Raw genomic sequence first — 21,753 nt, forward strand, 5'->3', positions numbered from 1 at the left:
TGTCAGTGGCAGTAAATGACAAAGTGCAATCCTGAAAGAGAGAAAGGACAGGAAGAGTAAAAAAAGAAAAGAAAAAAAACATGAGAAACATATTTCTAAGAAGAGGCGTAGAGAAAAACAGTACAGATTGATCATAACTGTAATCATGATTAAAATAAATGCAATGTTACTTAAAATCTGTGTTTGCATCAGAATTAAATTAGCATACAATTGTGTATTAGCATCAGTATGGCGTGATCTATGTTCTTATTTACAAATTAAAAACATTGAACTCACAGGTGACGAGTTGAGAATGGAAGGAAGAGTAGACCTAGACCATGGTCTACATATAACCCGGTCTCCATCTGGGTCAAACGCTAACAGGGTGAAGTTTCTCCCACAGTTAGAAGGAACTCTGAGAGACAAAGAGACATTTATCATTAGTGTCTTTTACACTTCTTTATTAGTAGAGGTATGTAGTATAGTGTTATATTAGTATTACAACTATATCATTATATTTTTGTATAAATGATAATGGGAATATTTAGCCTCAAACTGAATTCACATTGAGCTTTTCCAGTTATCTTAAATAGTAGGCTCTAATAAAACAGTGTATAATGTTAATGTTAATAATATAAGAACATGACATCAGTGTCTAATGTTAATGTTAGTAATATCAGAACATAACATCAGTGTGTAATGTTACCGTAGTGAAGGTATGATGGTGGTCTGAGGAGACCTGTCAGATTTCCCAGTGTCTGATCTGGTCCAGAGGTCCACACCCGTCCGCGCAAACCAGCTCACAATGTTGTTATTGTTATTTATCCAGTTACCACCTTGTAACCTGTGGGGGATGATTCTATTATTATTATTATTATTATTGTTTACAAAGTGACAGATAAAAGTATAATAACACATTTATTCATGTCATAATTTTGTCAGATGGAACAAAAGTTAAATGTAAAACATGTAGGGGTGAAAGAGTTAATTGAACTCATTTAATGAATCAATCAATAAACATTATTTTGGCCACGTGATAAAAAATGTTGAATATAACCGATCAACAATAATAGCGCCTCACATCGCACGCACGCACGCACGCACACACGTTATATGAGAATTATAACTAATTAAATACCAATTAAATGACCTACTGTGTAAAACATCAACATGGTATCTATAGTGTAATGGTGTGTGTTGTCATAGTGCATCTCTCTTCACTCACAACATCAACATGGTATCTATAGTGTAATGGTGTGTGTTGTCATAGTGCATCTCTCTTCACTCACTCCATATAGAAGTAAGTGTTGATAGGAACCAGTCGAGTCATGATTCCCTCTCGTTGACACCACTCTGAGGTGTTATACACCGTGTTCACCACCAGGTGGCTCTCACTGCCACAGTCTCCACCAAGACACTCCCATGTGTCTGAATGTGAGCAGGACGTGAAGGCGTTCTTATAGCGCAGAACCACCTGGAATTAGGAGATTATGACATCATAAAAGTTACACTACATGACTTTGATCCTGTCTCTGTTTACAGTAGGTGGATACGGACACAGAATAATTTTAATTTACTATGAAAACCTGCGTATCCCGTCAGTCAGTTAGTCAGTCAGGTAACGCCTCGTGACACGCTCCATATATGGGCGTCTCCATATACAGTATGAAGATGCATGACACTGAGCACATCAAACCCTGGATAGCCATACATGGAGAAGACTGGATCATCACCTAGATCTGCATATATGGAGCCGGCCAGCAACTCTACATCTGACCTCAAACCCTTAGATCTCCATATATGGAGCTGACCTGTTCTGACATTCCATAATGTTTTCTGACCTCAAGACACGCACAAATTATTTGTTCAGCCCAAAACATTGCGTTTGTTGTCATGAGTTGTCACCATCCTAGTTGGCTTTGTTGTCATGAGTTGTCACCATCCTAGTTGGCTTTGTTCCTCTTACAGGTCTTTAAATAAATACTTTATGAAACGTCTATGGGAGAATTTCTTTTTGGAAATTGTCTTCCGGGCTGCTCGTCGGGGGCGGGACTGCAACGCTCTATATAGTATATAATATAGTATAGTTAGATATAATTATTATTTTCATGATTTTTTTAAATAATTATTTTCATGATTTTTTTAATAATCATTTTCATTATTTTTTAATAATCATTCATTATTTTTTAATAATTATTTTCATGATTATTTTAATCATTTTCATGATTTTGTAATAATTATTTTCATGATTTTTTAATAATCATTTTCACAATTAGAATGAAGAGTTAATTAGAAAGAAATACATAATGTTTCAGTCATTGAGAAGAAGTTAAAAACTGTGTTTCTTTTCTTTTTTTCCCCAACATTGGTGTCAGATCCTGAGTCTACGTGAGACACGATCTAAAATGTCTCAGTTGAAGAGCAGGGAAACAGAATACAGTCACCCCAGTTGTACTTATATTGGATTAACATACTCAACCATACAGAATGTACAACAAAACATGTTATGCATTCAAGATAGTTACATACTTCAATAAATAATTATTTGTTTTTAATATTTTCATTTTTTTTTTTGTATCTTATTTTTTTAATTGTAGGTTTCGTTTTTACTCTTTTCGTTAATTTTATTATCAATGGTAATCTTGACATGTTCTTACCGTCATAGTTCCATTTTCGTACGTGTCCTTTGGGTCAAAGGTCAGGACCGTTCCATAGAAGTTGTTCTGTTGGGTTCGTCCACGCTGAGCTCCACAGAGCAGCAACACCAACACCGCTGTCCAACTCCAACACACACTCATGGTTACGGAGAGAATGAAACATATACTCTGCACTGGCAGGTTTTACACACACACACACACACACACACACACACACACACACACACACACACACACACACACACACACACACACACACACACACACACACACACACACACACACACACACACACACACACACACACACACACACACACACACACACACACACACACACACACACACACACACACACACACACACACACACACACACACTAAGCCTCCACCCACAGCCTGTCTCAGCCTTGTCTCAACTCTGATCAAAGTTAGGTGTCGTCACATTAAACTATTGTGCCACTGCAGTCAATTGGCACGCATGCCCTCGATTCATTGTGTACATTGTGTATCTGTTTTCACTCTCAAGTTCCTTGTTGCAGCGTTCCATACAATTGGTATTTTATCCTTGACGTTTCCGTGAGGAGGATTCAACTTGACACTACCTTGCCAAATGGTTCACGTAGTACTTGTTCTCGGGAACACTGTCCTTTGAAAAGCCATAATAGCCATAATATCTCTGCTGTCGGGAGGAAACCTCATAACTCCAAAATGTTCATTTTTCAGGAAATTAGGAAAACCTTATGTTTTTAAAACAAAGCAATACAGCCTCATCAAAGTTGGCGTTGTGACTTTATATATTGTCAATTACTTCCATGAGTTAGTTGCTTTACCAGACATTTTGAGGGTCCAATGGAGTTAAGAGGTTTTGTCCAAAGCACTTTTTACTACTTTCCATTGGTTCAATATTTTCTAAACAACACACAGACGTAAAGGGTGTTCAATAGCACTGATTCATGAAACAACAAACAGAGGTAAAGGGTGTTCAATAGTACGGATTTATGAAACAACACACAGAGGTAAAGGGTGTTCAATAGTACCGACTGATTTATGCAAAAAAAAAAACCTAAAAAATGTTATGAGGTTTCCTCCCGACAGCAACGATATGATGTGCAATACACACCCACTCACCTCTGCAGCTAATATGATGTAAAATACACACCCACTCACCTCTGCAGCTAATATGATGTAAAATACACACCCACTCACCTCTGCAGCTAATATGATGTGCAATACACACCCACTCACCTCTGCAGCTAATATGATGTGCAATACACACCCACTCACCTCTGCAGCTAATATGATGTAAAATACACACCCACTCACCTCTGCAGCTAATATGATGTGCAATACACACCCACTCACCTCTGCAGCTAATATGATGTAAAATACACACCCACTCACCTCTGCAGCTAATATGATGTGCAATACACACACTCACCTCTGCAGCTAATATGATGTAAAATACACACCCACTCACCTCTGCAGCTAATATGATGCAAAATACACACCCACTCACCTCTGCAGCTAATATGATGTAAAATACACACCCACTCACCTCTGCAGCTAATATGATGTGCAATACACACCCACTCACCTCTGCAGCTAATATGATGTAAAATACACACCCACTCACCTCTGCAGCTAATATGATGTAAAATACACACCCACTCACCTCTGCAGCTAATATGATGTGCAATACACACCCACTCACCTCTGCAGCTAATATGATGTCAAATACACACCCACTCACCTCTGCAGCTAATATGATGTAAAATACACACCCACTCACCTCTGCAGCTAATATGATGTGCAATACACACCCACTCACCTCTGCAGCTAATATGATGTGCAATACACACCCACTCACCTCTGCAGCTAATATGATGTGCAATACACACCCACTCACCTCTGCAGCTAATATGATGTGCAATACACACCCACTCACCTCTGCAGCTAATATGATGTAAAATACACACCCACTCACCTCTGCAGCTAATATGATGTGCAATACACACCCACTCACCTCTGCAGCTAATATGATGTGCAATACACACCCACTCACCTCTGCAGCTAATATGATGTGCAATACACACCCACTCACCTCTGCAGCTAAGTGGCTGTTTTCCAATGGAAGCACTGAGGAGACTCAATTATTATTATCCAAAACAATTAGGATTTGTCTTTGTGCCTTTGTAAGTGACTCAGTATAGTAAATACAGACAATGTGCAGCGCACACAGAGACTATGACATGGTGTTTACAATGTGCAGCACACAGAGACTATGACAAGGTGTTTACAATGTGCAGCGCACAGAGACTATGACAAGGTGTTTACAATGTGCAGCGCACAGAGACTATGACATGGTGTTTACAATGTGCAGCGCACACAGAGACTATGACAAGGTGTTTACAATGTGCAGCACACACAGAGACTATGACAAGGTGTTTACAATGTGCAGCGCACACAGAGACTATGACAAGGTGTTTACAATGTGCAGCGCATACAGAGACTATGACAAGGTGTTTACAATGTGCAGCGCACACAGAGACTATGACAAGGTGTTTACAATGTGCAGCGCACACAGAGACTATGACAAGGTGTTTACAATGTGCAGCACACAGAGACTATGACAAGGTGTTTACAATGTGCAGCGCATACAGAGACTATGACAAGGTGTTTACAATGTGCAGCGCACACAGAGACTATGACAAGGTGTTTACAATGTGCAGCACACAGAGACTATGACAAGGTGTTTACAATGTGCAGCGCATACAGAGACTAAGGGCCTCACTACACGAGGACGTCGCGGGCTGTTCCCCGCCTAAGTTTTGTGAACGATATAAAACCTTACTGCGTCTACATTGCGGTTATGTTAATTATGTACGGGTCTAGACGAGACCGGTAAACTGCTTCGTTTTCAAGATAAAGATGCAGTACACATGGCTGGCCTGTAGATGGCCATCAAAAAAAAGAAAAAGCTTCTAAAAGTAGGCTATATGAAAGCGTTGGTATTTCACACAGGTGTTGCCAAATAACTAATTATCAGATGCGCATATGCGTCATATCAATTTAATGAGCAGAGCAGTGCTGCTTCTCTCTCTGAGTCTGCACACACTGACTGACCAGCTAAAGTGTATGCCTACTAAACCATAATATATGACAAACCTTGGATTAATTCTTCTGAAAACAGCAGCAAGCACAAAGTAAGTGTGAGAGAGAGAGAGAGAGAGAGAGAGAGAGAGAGAGAGAGGTGCGCACTCCTATTTTTTAACACGCATCTCTCTCTCTCTCTCTCTCTCTCTCTCTCTCTCTGTGACTGTGACTGCAATAATATAGAGGAATATGGACAGTAAACAATGTGTTTATCCTACCTGTGGTCTCTCAATGCAAAGCCGTTTTGAAGTTACACAAAGAATGTTTAATTTCCACCCAAGAAGAGAAGCACTTTGATGAGGTCCATGCATGCTTTGCACTGTGCACTGCGCAGTCAGACCTGCCTGAGAGGAACGTGCGGTGGCTGTGCTGCCTATCTTGTATAGCCTATATACTAATCTATTCTACACTACACCATTTAATAGTAACAATAATGTAGAAGATCCGTTTTTTTTCTTGTCTTTCCGGATTGGTAATCACCATAATTTATATCTGTTCTCCAAAAATAGCTCCTCTACAAGCTCGCGTGCATGCGGGCTGCAGATCGGCTATTTTTGGAGAAGAGATTTATAGACATTATGTGCAAATATAAAATAGCTGTGATACTTATATGTAAGTGGTTATGGTGAAATAAACCATTAACACTAGTTAGTTTGGAGGGGGCGAGGGGACTATGACATCAACGTTTCAGCAAATTAGGCGGCATTCGCTGTACACACGGAGACGTGAAAGTCGCGTCTCCAAACTTTCCCACTCTGGAAGGTAGTTTCAAAATTAGCCGTTAAAGTCCCCCAAAACGCCGTCTCCGTGTGACAAAAAGGGCAGATCGGCTAATTACTTGCCCCAGAAACACCGAATACGTCCTCGTCTGTACAGGCCCTATGACATGGTGTTTACAATGTGCAGCACACAGAGACTATGACAAGGTGTTTACAATGTGCAGCACACAGAGACTATGACAAGGTGTTTACAATGTGCAGCGCACAGAGACTATGACATGGTGTTTACAATGTGCAGTGCATACAGAGACTATGACAAGGTGTTTACAATGTGCAGCGCACACAGAGACTATGACAAGGTGTTTACAATGTGCAGCGCATACAGAGACTATGACAAGGTGTTTACAATGTGCAGCGCACACAGAGACTATGACAAGGTGTTTACAATGTGCAGCGCATACAGAGACTATGACAAGGTGTTTACAATGTGCAGCGCACACAGAGACTATGACAAGGTGTTTACAATGTGCAGCGCATACAGAGACTATGACAAGGTGTTTACAATGTGCAGCGCATACAGAGACTATGACAAGGTGTTTACAATGTGCAGCGCATACAGAGACTATGACAAGGTGTTTACAATGTGCAGCGCACACAGAGACTATGACAAGGTGTTTACAATGTGCAGCGCACACAGAGACTATGACATGGTGTTTACAATGTGCAGCATAGAGACTATGACAAGGTGTTTACAATGTGCAGCACATACAGAGACTATGACAAGGTGTTTACAATGTGCAGCGCATACAGAGACTATGACAAGGTGTTTACAATGTGCAGCGCATACAGAGACTATGACATGGTGTTTACAATGTGCAGCGCATACAGAGACTATGACATGGTGTTTACAATGTGCAGCGCATACAGACTATGACAAGGTGTTTACAATGTGCAGCGCATACAGAGACTATGACAAGGTGTTTACAATGTGCAGTGCATACAGAGACTATGACATGGTGTTTACAATGTGCAGCGCATACAGAGACTATGACAAGGTGTTTACAATGTGCAGCGCATACAGAGACTATGACAAGGTGTTTACAATGTGCAGCGCACACAGAGACTATGACAAGGTGTTTACAATGTGCAGCGCATACAGAGACTATGACAAGGTGTTTACAATGTGCAGCGCATACAGAGACTATGACAAGGTGTTTACAATGTGCAGCGCACAAAGAGACTATGACAAGGTGTTTACAATGTGCAGCGCATACAGAGACTATGACAAGGTGTTTACAATGTGCAGCGCACAGAGACTATGACAAGGTGTTTACAATGTGCAGCGCATACAGAGACTATGACAAGGTGTTTACAATGTGCAGCGCACAGAGACTATGACATGGTGTTTACAATGTGCAGCGCATACAGAGACTATGACATGGTGTTTACAATGTGCAGCGCATACAGAGACTATGACAAGGTGTTTACAATGTGCAGCGCATACAGAGACTATGACAAGGTGTTTACAATGTGCAGCGCATACAGAGACTATGACAAGGTGTTTACAATGTGCAGCGCATACAGAGACTATGACAAGGTGTTTACAATGTGCAGCGCATACAGAGACTATGACAAGGTGTTTACAATGTGCAGCGCACACAGAGACTATGACAAGGTGTTTACAATGTGCAGCGCATACAGAGACTATGACATGGTGTTTACAATGTGCAGCGCACACAGAGACTATGACAAGGTGTTTACAATGTGCAGTGCATACAGAGACTATGACATGGTGTTTACAATGTGCAGCATAGAGACTATGACAAGGTGTTTACAATGTGCAGCACACAGAGACTATGACAAGGTGTTTACAATGTGCAGCGCATACAGAGACTATGACAAGGTGTTTACAATGTGCAGCACACAGAGACTATGACAAGGTGTTTACAATGTGCAGCGCACACAGAGACTATGACATGGTGTTTACAATGTGCAGCGCACACAGAGACTATGACATGGTGTTTACAATGTGCAGCGCATACAGAGACTATGACAAGGTGTTTACAATGTGCAGCGCACACAGAGACTATGACATGGTGTTTACAATGTGCAGCGCACACAGAGACTATGACATGGTGTTTACAATGTGCAGCGCATACAGAGACTATGACATGGTGTTTACAATGTGCAGCGCATACAGAGACTATGACATGGTGTTTACAATGTGCAGCGCATACAGAGACTATGACAAGGTGTTTACAATGTGCAGCGCATACAGAGACTATGACAAGGTGTTTACAATGTGCAGCGCACACAGAGACTATGACAAGGTGTTTACAATGTGCAGCGCACACAGAGACTATGACATGGTGTTTACAATGTGCAGCGCATACAGAGACTATGACAAGGTGTTTGTTAAATTATTACTGAGGCCTTTAAAAAAAATGAATGAGTTGAGTTCCCATTTTGACCTGAGATCAGATTCTAAAAATGTCTTCTACATTCTGACAGTTTTCTGAAAAAGCTATGTTTCTATGTCAGTCGTTCTTTGATTTTTCAAAAATAGCAGACCTACAAGCTCGTAGCGCGCCACTCGGTGGCGCGCTACGAGCTTGTAGATCTGCCATTTTTCAATAGCTAAAGCATAACATAATGCTAACACCAAAAGGGGTTCCCGCCCAGAATGAGTTAAGCTGTTCTGTGCACATGTACCGTAGGACAGCGGTTCCCAAACCTTTTCATGTCAAGGACCCCCAAATTGACACTAATTAACACACGGACCCCTATTTGAAAAAGATATGCCAGGGACCCCCATTAAGAGAAGATTTGTACGGCTCTAGCAGTGATTCTCAACCCGTTTCATTTCAAGGACCCCCAGTTTGACATGCATTAGTCTACAGACCCCCCATTTAATGGCATTTCTATCTCCGGGACCCCCAATTTATATTGTGAAATCGATGTTAATTTAACTCTGAGAGTGTACAAATGGTACCAAACCAGATCGTACACCAGATTGTACACTCTGAGTTACAGACCCATAAGGGTCCATTTGGTTCATAACTATCATTTAGCTGGGGACCCCCTGGAACTCCCTCAAGTACCCCTGGGGGTCCCCGGACCCCAAATAAATCACCATTACACCACTGTGTAGTGGTCACCATAACAATGTAGGTGAAATCATTTTGTAGGAGAATCATTTAAATGTGAAGTTTTATTCAATGTTTGACACAAATATGTCTTAAAAACAAACCGAACAGTATCCCAGCAAGAACAACACAGAGAGAGAAGGAGAATTCCACTCCTTGTTCCACTAAGCTGTTTTTAAAAATCAATAATAAACACACTTTACTTTATTAAATACAAAGAGAAAACTGCTAAAGTAAAACGGCTCGAAAAAACATTAAAAACTCATTGCATTCCTGAGCCAATAATGAGTAAGTGTTAATTCAACTCAACGTTAATCTCTCAAGAAATGCAAGAAAACTACTAATAAACAACGTGGATTGAGAGCGCACAAGTCGGGTCCATTATTTGGTTTCAATTTGCACGCGGCTCGAGAGTCCAGGGAGTTTTTCGTGGAATAAAAAAAAAAGCGTTTTTTTTTTTTTTTTAAGTCTCAGTCGTCTACGATGGTCATCAGGTTGTCCAGCTTCAGCCTGAAGGACAGTTCCTCTGCCTGACCGGCTGCGATCTGACGCTGGAGGTCCTGGAGACGTCTGGACAGAGAGCCCGCTGTCCCCCTGGAGGACAGAGAGCCCGCTGTCCCCCTGGAGGACAGAGACCCTCTGGAGGACAGAGACCCCCTGGAGGACAGAGACGGAGGGGTCTTCTTGGCCTCCTAGAACACATGGGGGGGGGGGGGGGGGGGGGTTCAGCTTGATGAGTCCTCAAATGTCAAATAATTAGGGATGCATGATATAAATCAGTAGAATAATCGGAATCGGCCATACAACTAAAAATTCATCAATGAGTTCAATAGTGTGAATGTGCGTGCACAATTTCACGGAAATCACACCATGTGTTCATGATTTGCAGCATTTTGTTTGAAACTGAGCACTCCTGCGAACTTTGGAAGCCAATCTGAAAGACCCGTTTCGTTGAATGGCTCTAGAGAGACTGTGTACCAATTTGCGTGATGTTTGAACAAAATCTGTAGGTGTACTGTCCAAAAAAAATGTTTTTCACAAAACGGCCTCCTGGTGGCGCTATAAGAGGCCAATGTGAAAACCTTGGGGCAGAGGTCCAGCTGTGGCATTCAGGGAGTGTTTGTGCAGAGTATGGCTGTGATCAAGACAACGGTGCCGGAGATTAGCTGTCCACGGACGCACGCGCGCGCACGTACGTAAAACATACTCTCTCCCCGTGCCTTCGGCCTGGTGGAGACAATAAAACATACTCTCTCCCCGTGCCTTCGGCCTGGTGGAGACAATAAAACATACTCTCTCCCCATGCCTTCGGCCTGGTGGAGACAATAAAACATACTCTCTCCCCATGCCTTCAGCCTGGTGGAGACAATAAAACATACTCTCTCCCCATGCCTTCATGGTGGAGACAATAAAACATACTCTCTCCCCATGCCTTCATGGTGGAGACAATAAAACATACTCTCTCCCCATGCCTTCATGGTGGAGACAATAAAACACTCTCTCCCCATGCCTTCGGCCTGGTGGAGACAATAAAACATACTCTCTCCCCATGCCTTCATGGTGGAGACAATAAAACATACTCTCTCCCCATGCCTTCATGGTGGAGACAATAAAACATACTCTCTCCCCATGCCTTCATGGTGGAGACAATAAAACATACTCTCTCCCCATGCCTTCGGCCTGGTGGAGACAATAAAACATACTCTCTCCCCATGCCTTCGGCCTGGTGGAGACAATAAAACATACTCTCTCCCCATGCCTTCGGCCTGGTGGAGACAATAAAACATACTCTCTCCCCATGCCTTCGGCCTGGTGGAGACAATAAAACATACTCTCTCCCCATGCCTTCATGGTGGAGACAATAAAACATACTCTCTCCCCATGCCTTCATGGTGGAGACAATAAAACATACTCTCTCCCCATGCCTTCATGGTGGAGACAATAAAACATACTCTCTCCCCATGCCTTCATGGTGGAGACAATAAAACATACTCTCTCCCCATGCCTTCGGCCTGGTGGAGACAATAAAACATACTCTCTCCCCATGCCTTCGGCCTGGTGGAGACAATAAAACATACTCTCTCCCCATGCCTTCGGCCTGGTGGAGACAATAAAACATACTCTCTCCCCATGCCTTCGGCCTGGTGGAGACAATAAAACATACTCTCTCCCCATGCCTTCATGGTGGAGACAATAAAACATACTCTCTCCCCATGCCTTCATGGTGGAGACAAAAAAAACATACTCTCTCCCCATGCCTTCATGGTGGAGACAATAAAACATACTCTCTCCCCATGCCTTCATGGTGGAGACAATAAAACATACTCTCTCCCCATGCCTTCATGGTGGAGACAAAAAAACATACTCTCTCCCCATGCCTTCATGGTGGAGACAATAAAACATACTCTCTCCCCATGCCTTCATGGTGGAGACAATAAAACATACTCTCTCCCCATGCCTTCATGGTGGAGACAATAAAACATACTCTCTCCCCATGCCTTCATGGTGGAGACAATAAAACATACTCTCTCCCCATGCCTTCATGGTGGAGACAATAAAACATACTCTCTCCCCATGCCTTCATGGTGGAGACAATAAAACATACTCTCTCCCCATGCCTTCGGCCTGGTGGAGACAATAAAACATACTCTCTCCCCATGCCTTCATGGTGGAGACAATAAAACATACTCTCTCCCCACGCCTTCATGGTGGAGACAATAAAACATACTCTCTCCCCATGCCTTCATGGTGGAGACAATAAAACATACTCTCTCCCCATGCCTTCATGGTGGAGACATACTCTCTCCCCATGCCTTCGGCCTGGTGGAGACAATAAAACATACTCTCTCCCCATGCCTTCATGGTGGAGACAATAAAACATACTCTCTCCCCATGCCTTCATGGTGGAGACAATAAAACATACTCTCTCCCCATGCCTTCGGCCTGGTGGAGACAATAAAACATACTCTCTCCCCATGCCTTCATGGTGGAGACAATAAAACATACTCTCTCCCCATGCCTTCATGGTGGAGACAATAAAACATACTCTCTCCCCATGCCTTCATGGTGGAGACAATAAAACATACTCTCTCCCCATGCCTTCATGGTGGAGACAATAAAACATACTCTCTCCCCATGCCTTCATGGTGGAGACAATAAAACATACTCTCTCCCCATGCCTTCGGCCTGGTGGAGACAATACAACATACTCTCTCCCCATGCCTTCATGGTGGAGACAATAAAACATACTCTCTCCCCATGCCTTCGGCCTGGTGGAGACAATAAAACATACATGCATCAGAGTCGTGACTCACAGACTCTGATGAAGAGCGTGTAGGTGGAAACGTTAGACATTTATAACATAAAAGCCTCGAGTTTGTAACACTTTCCTCAGTTTAGCTGATTGAGGTGCCAGGGATAGGCGTGTACCTGCCAGAGAGGACCTGATTGAGGTGCCAGGGATAGGCGTGTACCTGCCAGAGAGGACCTGATTGAGGTGCCAGGGATAGGTGTGTACCTGCCAGAGAGGACCTGATTGAGGTGCCAGGGATAGGCGTGTACCTGCCAGAGAGGACCTGATTGAGGTGCCAGGGATAGGCGTGTACCTGCCAGAGAGGAGCTGATTGAGGTGCCAGGGATAGGCGTGTACCTGCCAGAGAGGAGCTGATTGAGGTGCCAGGGATAGGCGTGTACCTGCCAGAGAGGACCTGATTGAGGTGCCAGGGATAGGCGTGTACCTGCCAGAGAGGACCTGATTGAGGTGCCAGGGATAGGCGTGTACCTGCCAGAGAGGACCTGATTGAGGTGCCAGGGATAGGCGTGTACCTGCCAGAGAGGACCTGATTGAGGTGCCAGGGATAGGCGTGTACCTGCCAGAGAGGACCTGATTGAGGTGCCAGGGATAGGCGTGTACCTGCCAGAGAGGACCTGATTGAGGTGCCAGGGATAGGCGTGTACCTGCCAGAGAGGACCTGATTGAGGTGCCAGGGATAGGCGTGTACCTGCCAGAGAGGACCTGATTGAGGTGCCAGGGATAGGCGTGTACCTGCCAGAGAGGACCTGATTGAGGTGCCAGGGATAGGCGTGTACCTGCCAGAGAGGACCTGATTGAGGTGCCAGGGATAGGCGTGTACCTGCCAGAGAGGACCTGATTGAGGTGCCAGGGATAGGCGTGTACCTGCCAGAGAGGACCTGATTGAGGTGCCACCGTGCCAGGGATAGGCGTGTACCTGCCAGAGAGGACCTGATTGAGGTGCCAGGGATAGGCGTGTACCTGCCAGAGAGGACCTGATTGAGGTGCCAGGGATAGGCGTGTACCTGCCAGAGAGGACCTGATTGAGGTGCCAGGGATAGGCGTGTACCTGCCAGAGAGGATAGCCTCTCCTTTTTGAGGTGCCAGGATGGCATTAAGTTAAACCATTTAGATCTGAAGTAGAAATTTAAAAAATGTCTTTTCTTTAAAAAAACATGTTTCTATGTCAGTTGTTCTCAAACATATTCAAGTCAAGGAACTTTAGATATACATGACATTGGCCGCCGACCCCCATCTGAAAATATGTAGTTCCAGGGACCCTCTCAGTAGCAAAGATTTGAGTTAAAAACTCGCTCTGAAAGAACATATATTCAAAGATTCCAGGCACATTTTCACGATTTTTCAAAAATAGCAGACCTACGAGCTCGTAGCGTGCCACTCGGTGACGTGCTATGACTCAACCAAACATAATGAACCCTTACACATTAGATTGGAAGCGGTTGTATTGAAACGTAGAACCAGGGTGGGTTAGGTTACAGGAAAACAATCCTCCTGAAAACAAATCCTTCTCACTTTACTTCTCCTCCCTTTTTTTTAATTCATTTTTTTATCCCACAATTTTGTGACCCATTTTTCAGCCCCTTTGTCAATTCTTATCTAATGTGACCCTGGGCTCTACACACACAATGGGCTCTACACACACACACCCTCCGTCAACTAGATTCTTATCTAATGTGACCCTGGGCTCTACACACAACTAGCAACTTCACTAATGAGCCCAGAGAGTCAGGTGGTGTCAATTACAATTTACAATTTAGGCATTTAGCAGACGCTCTTAATCCAGAGCGACTTACATTAAGCAAGAACAAAAAGCATGGGAATACATCACATATGTAAAAATGCATTTATCGCGAAACATGCGTAAGCTAAGAACGTGACTAGAACATATCTATATAATGACACTATACATATAAACTATAACTAGAACATATCTATATAATGACACTATACATATAAACTACACATATATGCTATACTATGCTGTACATATATACTATGAAGTGCTATGACTACATACAATGCACTTATTGTGCTGTCTACATGACATGCTATAAGTCTGTTTCAAATGCTATATAAGTCTAAGAAGTGCTGTCTAAGGGGGGTAGGGTAAGTGCTATGGGCCATGATGGAGTCTGAAAAGGTGGGTTTTCAGACTACGGCGGAAGATCGGGAGTGATGCTGCAGTTCTGATTGCAACGGGAAGTGCATTCCACAGTTTTGGGGCCAGAAGGGAGAAGAGTTTGGGACGTGTGGAGCGTTGTCCCGGCGTTTTTAGTGAGGGTACTTCCAGCTTCCCTGCGTTGGCTGATCTGAGTGCGCGGGAGGGTTTGTAGGGTTCAATCATGCTGGCAAGATATGGGGGAGCCATACATTTGGTTGCTTTAAATGCAACAATCATCATCAGGTGGTGATTGCTCGTTAATTAGTAAATTTGTCAATAAATTTCCGTGCTGCTCCAGCCTCTTCTTCATCCTCGTCAAATAATAAGAATAATAATATTCTGAACCCCCCCCCCCCCCCCCCCCCACACACACACACGCCTTTGGTCATTTCTTGTTAATCCGGCTTGTTTTTCCCTGTTTGTTTTTAGTTCAATGGGAAAATGTACTCTTGTCCCATAACAAACATTAAATGCCATTAACACTAAAGATAATGTAATGTTTGTGTTGGCACCGTTTGTTTTTACATCACCATTACATCACCTAATCGACATGAGTTAGACTTTAATATATTAGCGCCCCTCACTTCACACAGGTGTGATTGTTTTTCTGGACCACAAGGTTAAAACGTAGTAATTTAGGATAGCAGTCTAAACAACAGGCTATCACACAGTTTCACGTGTTCATCATTATAATTCATAGATATTGTTTCAATGTACATTGAAAGATCTGCTTGTAGATCTGCTATTTTCAGCATGCAACCAAGTGTATAATGTCTTATACTGGATCTCCTGTCCACTAGTCCCTTCCTGACATTTTAGTCTAGTTTTTATTTGTTGACGAAATTGTCGGTATATTTTGTCTTAGCCCATTCTGGGCGGGAACCCCTTTGGGTGTTTTAACTAAGCATCATGTTATACTTTAGCTATTGAAAAATAGCAGACCTACAAGCTCGTAGCGCGCCACCGAGTGGCGCGCTACGAGCTTGTAGGTCTGCTATTTTTTTTTAAATCGTGAAAATGCGGCACAGATCTTTGAATATATATTCTTTCAGAATTTTAAATTTCGACGTCAGGCCTAAATGGGTTCTAGTCTTCATAGCTTAGTTTTAATTTAGTTTCGTCAGTGAAAAAAAAAAGGTAGTCGACGAACATTTTTTCGTTTTAGTTGACAAAATCCAACACAGGAATCTAGGTTTCAACATCAACGCCCGAGGCCAAACGGAGGACGGTGTCTTACCCAGGCAGGCCTGTTGGTGGCGCTGTGCTGCGTTGTTGGCAGCGTCCAGGTGGGCGGGGCCAGCAGGGTGGAGGAGGGCATGAAGAGGGGCGTGGCCAGGTGCTCCGCAGGGTCTGCGTTCAGCCAATCACGGAGCTGCTCTGTGCTCCTGCACCAATGAGACGAACAGACACAATTACTGTTGGTATCAAACTGTACCATTCAGGACGGGAACCCCTTTGTGTTTTAAGCATTAGGTTATACTTGAGCAATTTGCAAAAAACAGCAGATCTACAAGCTCATAGTGCGGCACCGAGTGCCGCACTATGAGCTTGTAGATCTGCAAAAAAAAAAATAATCGTGCAAATGTGGCGCAAATCTTGGAATACAATATATTTTTTTCAGAGCGAACGTTTGAGTGGTGCAACCACTCCAAGGAACAGCAATGTCCCTCTGGGCTATGGGACGGACTATGTCCCAATGTGTAGAGTACCAGTAGGGGCAAAAGTGGCGCTGTTGTGCCAGAAACAGAGAGAGAGAGATAGTGTTGCACTGTTGCCTGCTAATTACAGAGAGAGAGAGAGAGAGAGAGAGAGAGAGAGAGAGAGAGGCAGGGGGAGAGGGGAGTTGCACCACTCAGTTCACACAGGTGTGATTTTTAACTCAAATCTTTGCTTCTGGGGGGGGGGGGAGGGGGGTCCCTGGAACAACATATTTTGAGGTGGGGGTCCGCGGCCAAATACAGGTAATTCTGGGGGTCCTTGACATGATAAAGGTTGAGCACCACTGACACAGAAACAGGGTTTTAACCCTTTCAGAACCGCTGACACAGAAACAGGGTTTTAACCCTTTCACAACCACTGACACAGAAACAGGGTTTTAACCCTTTCAGAACCACTGACACAGAAACAGGGTTTTAACCCTTTCACAACCACTGACACAGAAACAGGGTTGTAACCCTTTCACAACCACTGACACAGAAACAGGGTTTCAAGTTTTAGGATTTAGAATACTTTTTTTTTTTTTTTTTTTTTTTTTTTATCGGCCTCAGTCCTAAATGTACTTAATCCATAGGTTTTCACCTGGTGGTCGGTGGAGGTATTGCATGTGTGTGTGTGTGTGTGCGTGCGTGCGTGTGTGTGTGCGTACCGGTGGCTCAGAGCGCTCTCCTCCTCCAGACTGTGTAACACCCGTGTGTGTGTGTGTGTGTGTGTGTGTGTGTGTGTGTGTGCGTACCGGTGGCTCACGAGCGCTCTCCTCCTCCAGACTGTGTAACACTCGTGTGTGTGTGTGTGTGCGTACCGGTGGCTCAGAGCGCTCTCTTCCTCCAGACTGTGTAACACTCGTTGGGGTAACAGCTCCAGGGCGCTGGGGGTGTGTGTGACGTCCAGAGGGGGGGGAGGGGGGGCCCCCGGGGGCCCCTCAGGGTCCGAGCGGCTCCGCCAGAACAGCTGTGATCTGAAGGGTGTGGAGGTGGTGGGGGGGGCACCACTGAGGACAAGGACAAGGACACACACACACACACACACACACACACACACAGTTCAATGTTAAACACATGCAGGCTGTACGCAGAAATTCTGCTGTCTCAGTGTGTGTGTGTGTGTACCTGTCTCTCTGCTGTCTCAGTGTGTGTGTGAGTGTGTGTGTATCTGTCTCTCTGCTGTCTCAGTGTGTGTGTGTGTGTACCTGTCTCTCTGCTGTCTCAGTGTGTGTGTGAGTGTGTGTGTACCTGTCTCTCTGCTGTCTCAGTGTGTGTGTGTGTGTACCTGTCTCTCTGCTGTCTCAGTGTGTGTGTGTGTGTACCTGTCTCTCTGCTGTCTCAGTGTGTGTGTGTGCGTACCTGTCTCTCTGCTGTCTCAGTGTGTGTGTGTGTGTACCTGTCTCTCTGCTGTCTCAGTGTGTGTGTGTGTGTACCTGTCTCTCTGCTGTCTCAGTGTGTGTGTGTGTGTGCGTACCTGTCTCTCTGCTGTCTCAGTGTGTGTGTGTGCGTACCTGTCTCTCTGCTGTCTCAGTGTGTGTGTATGCGTACCTGTCTCTCTGCTGTCTCAGTGTGTGTGTGCGTCTCACAGCGTCGGACCACTCCTCAGGGGGCTCGAAGCCCCCTAGTGTCTCCGCGAGGAAATACACCAACACCTCCCCGTCCTCAGTGACTGACCCTGCACACACACACACACACACACACACACACACACACACACACACACACACACACACACACACACACACACACACACACACACACACACACACACACACACACACACACACACACACACACACACACACACACACACACACACACACACACACACACACACACACACACACACACACACAATAAGCTCTCCACGGGTCCGGCCCGTGGAGCTCCTGAGAGCTCCACATCGTCGGCTCTGTGCCGTCAAAGAAACGCTGTTTTGACCAAAAATGCCATCTGGGACAAGGAATACAGGCGATTGAAAGAAACGGATAGAATGGATTATTATGGCGACGACGATCTAAGATGGACGACCCAGTGCTGTGCTAACAACATAGCTAGCTAACCGGCTAACGTAAGTAGCATTATGGCTCGATCCATCGAATGCACTATAAAAGCGCAATTGCCATTAATCAACGGCAATGGCGCTGAAAGTATTAACTACCTATTATGTAAAATAAAAAAAATAAATATATATATATATATATTTTTTTTTTTGGGAAATAAATATTTGTACATTTAAAAACTGTGTACATTGGTGACTATAACTATAATCTACCTGATCTTGAGGCCTACAAAATCAGGATTTTTTGTTCTTCTTATCAACTAGTACCAACAAGGTTGACTAGTGGGTTTACTAGTCGACTAGTTGAATAATGGACTAGTTGCTTAATGCCCTACGTGACGTCACATGCTCAATTGATCGTACAAAACATGCAAAGTTGTACAGAATAAGGTTACGTCCTCGTCTTCACAGCTCGATCCTAGCCCTACTCTGAAACACTGTTGATTTGGTTGACTAGACTAAAAGTATGACGTCGACTAACCTTTTTCACAGACAGACAGACAGACAGACAGACAGACAGACCTTCACAGACTGGGGGCCCGGCGGGGGGCCAGTCTTTCATCTTGTGGTCGATGCAGAGCAGCACAATGTCGTCCCAGGGGACGTGTTGGTACGCGGGGCCCTCTGCTCCTCCTGGGGGCCCCGCTGCTGCTCCCCGGGGGGCCCGGGGGGTCCGCGGGGTCCCTGGGGCCCCGTGGGAGCCCCGCATGCTGACGCTGTGCAGCAGGTGGTCCAGTCTGGACATGAGGAGAGGAGCTCTGTGGCGAGAGGCCGGGATCAGGGAGCAGTACTGGTAGATGGACCCACACAGCTCTGACCAGGAGGCTGGAACACAACATGTTATTATAACATGTTATTATAACAGTACTGGTAGATGGACCCACACAGCTCTGACCAGGAGGCTGGAACACAACATGTTATTATAACATGTTATTATAACAGTACTGGTAGATGGACCCACACAGCTCTGACCAGGAGGCTGGAACACAACATGTTATTATAACATGTTATTATAACAGTACTGGTAGATGGACCCACACAGCTCTGACCAGGAGGCTGGAACACAACATGTTATTATAACATGTTATTATAACAGTACTGGTAGATGGACCCACACAGCTCTGACCAGGAGGCTGGAACACAACACAACATGTTATTATAACATGTTATTATAACATGTTATTATAACAGTACTGGTAGATGGACCCACACAGCTCTGACCAGGAGGCTGGAACACAACACAACATGTTATTATAACATGTTATTATAACATGTTATTATAACAGTACTGGTAGATGGACCCACACAGCTCTGACCAGGAGGCTGGAACACAACATGTTATTATAACATGTTATTATAACAGTACTGGTAGATGGACCCACACAGCTCTGACCAGGAGGCTGGAACACAACATGTTATTATAACATGTTATTATAACAGTACTGGTAGATGGACCCACACAGCTCTGACCAGGAGGCTGGAACACAACGCAACATGTTATTATAACATGTTATTATAACAGTACTGGTAGATGGACCCACACAGCTCTGACCAGGAGGCTGGAACACAACATGTTATTATAACATGTTATTATAACAGTACTGGTAGATGGACCCACACAGCTCTGACCAGGAGGCTGGAACACAACACAACATGTTATTATAACATGTTATTATAACCCATTTAAACCTGACATCGGAATTGTCAGGTCTCCTCAGTCCCCTCCTCGGTCCCCCCAACAATTCCTCTACAATCTCTAACTGTGTCGACTTCTTGTAAATTAAGTCAAATGAAACCCAATGGACCCGTACGGGTCCATTTGGTTTCATTTCACGCTCTCAAGGCGGGCGACTGTGGCTCAGGAGGTAAAGCAGGTCGTCCAATGATCCATGGGTCGGCGGTTCGAATCCCGGCTCCTCCTCCTGTCTACATGTCGAAGTGTCCTTGGGCAAGAACCCCAAATTGCTCCCGATGTGCTGGTTGGTGCCTTGCATGGTTTCCGCCGCAATCGGTGTATGAATGGGTGAATGTAATGCACAATCTATGTAAAGCGCCTTGGATAAAGGCGCTATATAAATGCACCATTTACCATTTACAGTTACATTAAATTGGAGTAAGGGGGGGGGGCGGGTTCAAATAAGTGGTTTACTCAACAAAAACATAACGTGCTGGACTGCTGGTATCGGTACTAGTATAAATGAATAAACGTGTCCTCACTGACCGTGGTGGGCGGGCTCCGGGGTCCAGGCTGGGACCTGCAGGCTGAGCAGGGTCCGACGCAGCCAGGCCAGATGGGGCTCAGAGTTCCACCCCAGGTGAGGCAGCAGGTGTCTGGGCTCGGCCTCGTAGAACTCCCCCGGGGGCCACGAGAGGCTGGCCAGGGCCTGCAGAGCAGGGAGGGCAATTATCAATTCATTGTGACCAGATTTGACTGAGGGAGCTGTCATTGGATTTTGTTGTTTCACGTCATATGGAAGCAGGGAATCATAGCTTCAAATTGACATATTGGTTGTTCAGTTTGACCCACCAGTTTTGGAGATATGGCTTATAGAGTAATGTCTTGCAGAGAAACAGCGACTTGAGAAAACAGGCTTGAAAGGTTCACTTCTGTGGACTCTAACGTTACACCTAGCTACATGTTGAAGCATTTATTTCATATTTACATGTCTTCTGTGGACTCTAACATTACACCTAGCTACATGTTTAAGCATTTATTTCATATTTACATGTCTTCTGTGGACTCTAACGTTACACCTAGCTACATGTTGAAGCATTTATTTCATATTTACATGTCTTCTGTGGACTCTAACATTACACCTAGCTACATGTTTAAGCATTTATTTCATATTTACATGTCTTCTG

General features: G+C 44.4%; 2 protein-coding genes across 3 annotated transcripts in view; both read right to left on the reverse strand.

The window, feature by feature from the left end:
* Window positions 1-246: 246 nt before the first annotated feature.
* On the reverse strand, window positions 247-2,777 carry LOC306928738 (uncharacterized protein; the record flags this gene model as incomplete). The annotated part of the gene is made up of 4 exons (XM_079509011.1): window positions 247-394; window positions 686-823; window positions 1,269-1,453; window positions 2,637-2,777. 4 exons carry the CDS (start codon window positions 2,775-2,777, stop codon window positions 247-249), a joined length of 612 nt encoding a protein of 203 aa, XP_079365137.1.
* Window positions 2,778-9,677: 6,900 nt separating this feature from the next.
* Window positions 9,678-21,753, reverse strand: part of mcm3ap (minichromosome maintenance complex component 3 associated protein) — a 67,769-nt gene continuing 55,693 nt past the window's right edge. Inside the window, exons 32-37 of one of the 2 annotated variants that reach the window (XM_079507727.1) lie at window positions 21,113-21,275; window positions 19,414-19,716; window positions 18,378-18,504; window positions 17,648-17,836; window positions 16,367-16,514; window positions 9,678-10,347 (exon numbers count right to left, since the gene is read on the reverse strand). In XM_079507727.1, coding sequence (XP_079363853.1) covers window positions 10,126-10,347; window positions 16,367-16,514; window positions 17,648-17,836; window positions 18,378-18,504; window positions 19,414-19,716; window positions 21,113-21,275 — 1,152 coding nt within the window. In that variant the 3' untranslated portion in view covers window positions 9,678-10,125. Of the gene's footprint in view, window positions 10,348-16,366; window positions 16,515-17,581; window positions 17,837-18,377; window positions 18,505-19,413; window positions 19,717-21,112; window positions 21,276-21,753 lie in introns of both variants that reach the window. The other variant, XM_079507726.1, reaches the window with a different exon arrangement.

This window comes from Electrona antarctica (genome assembly GCF_951216825.1).
Source record: "Electrona antarctica genome assembly, chromosome: 8".
NCBI lineage: Eukaryota > Metazoa > Chordata > Actinopteri > Myctophiformes > Myctophidae > Electrona > Electrona antarctica.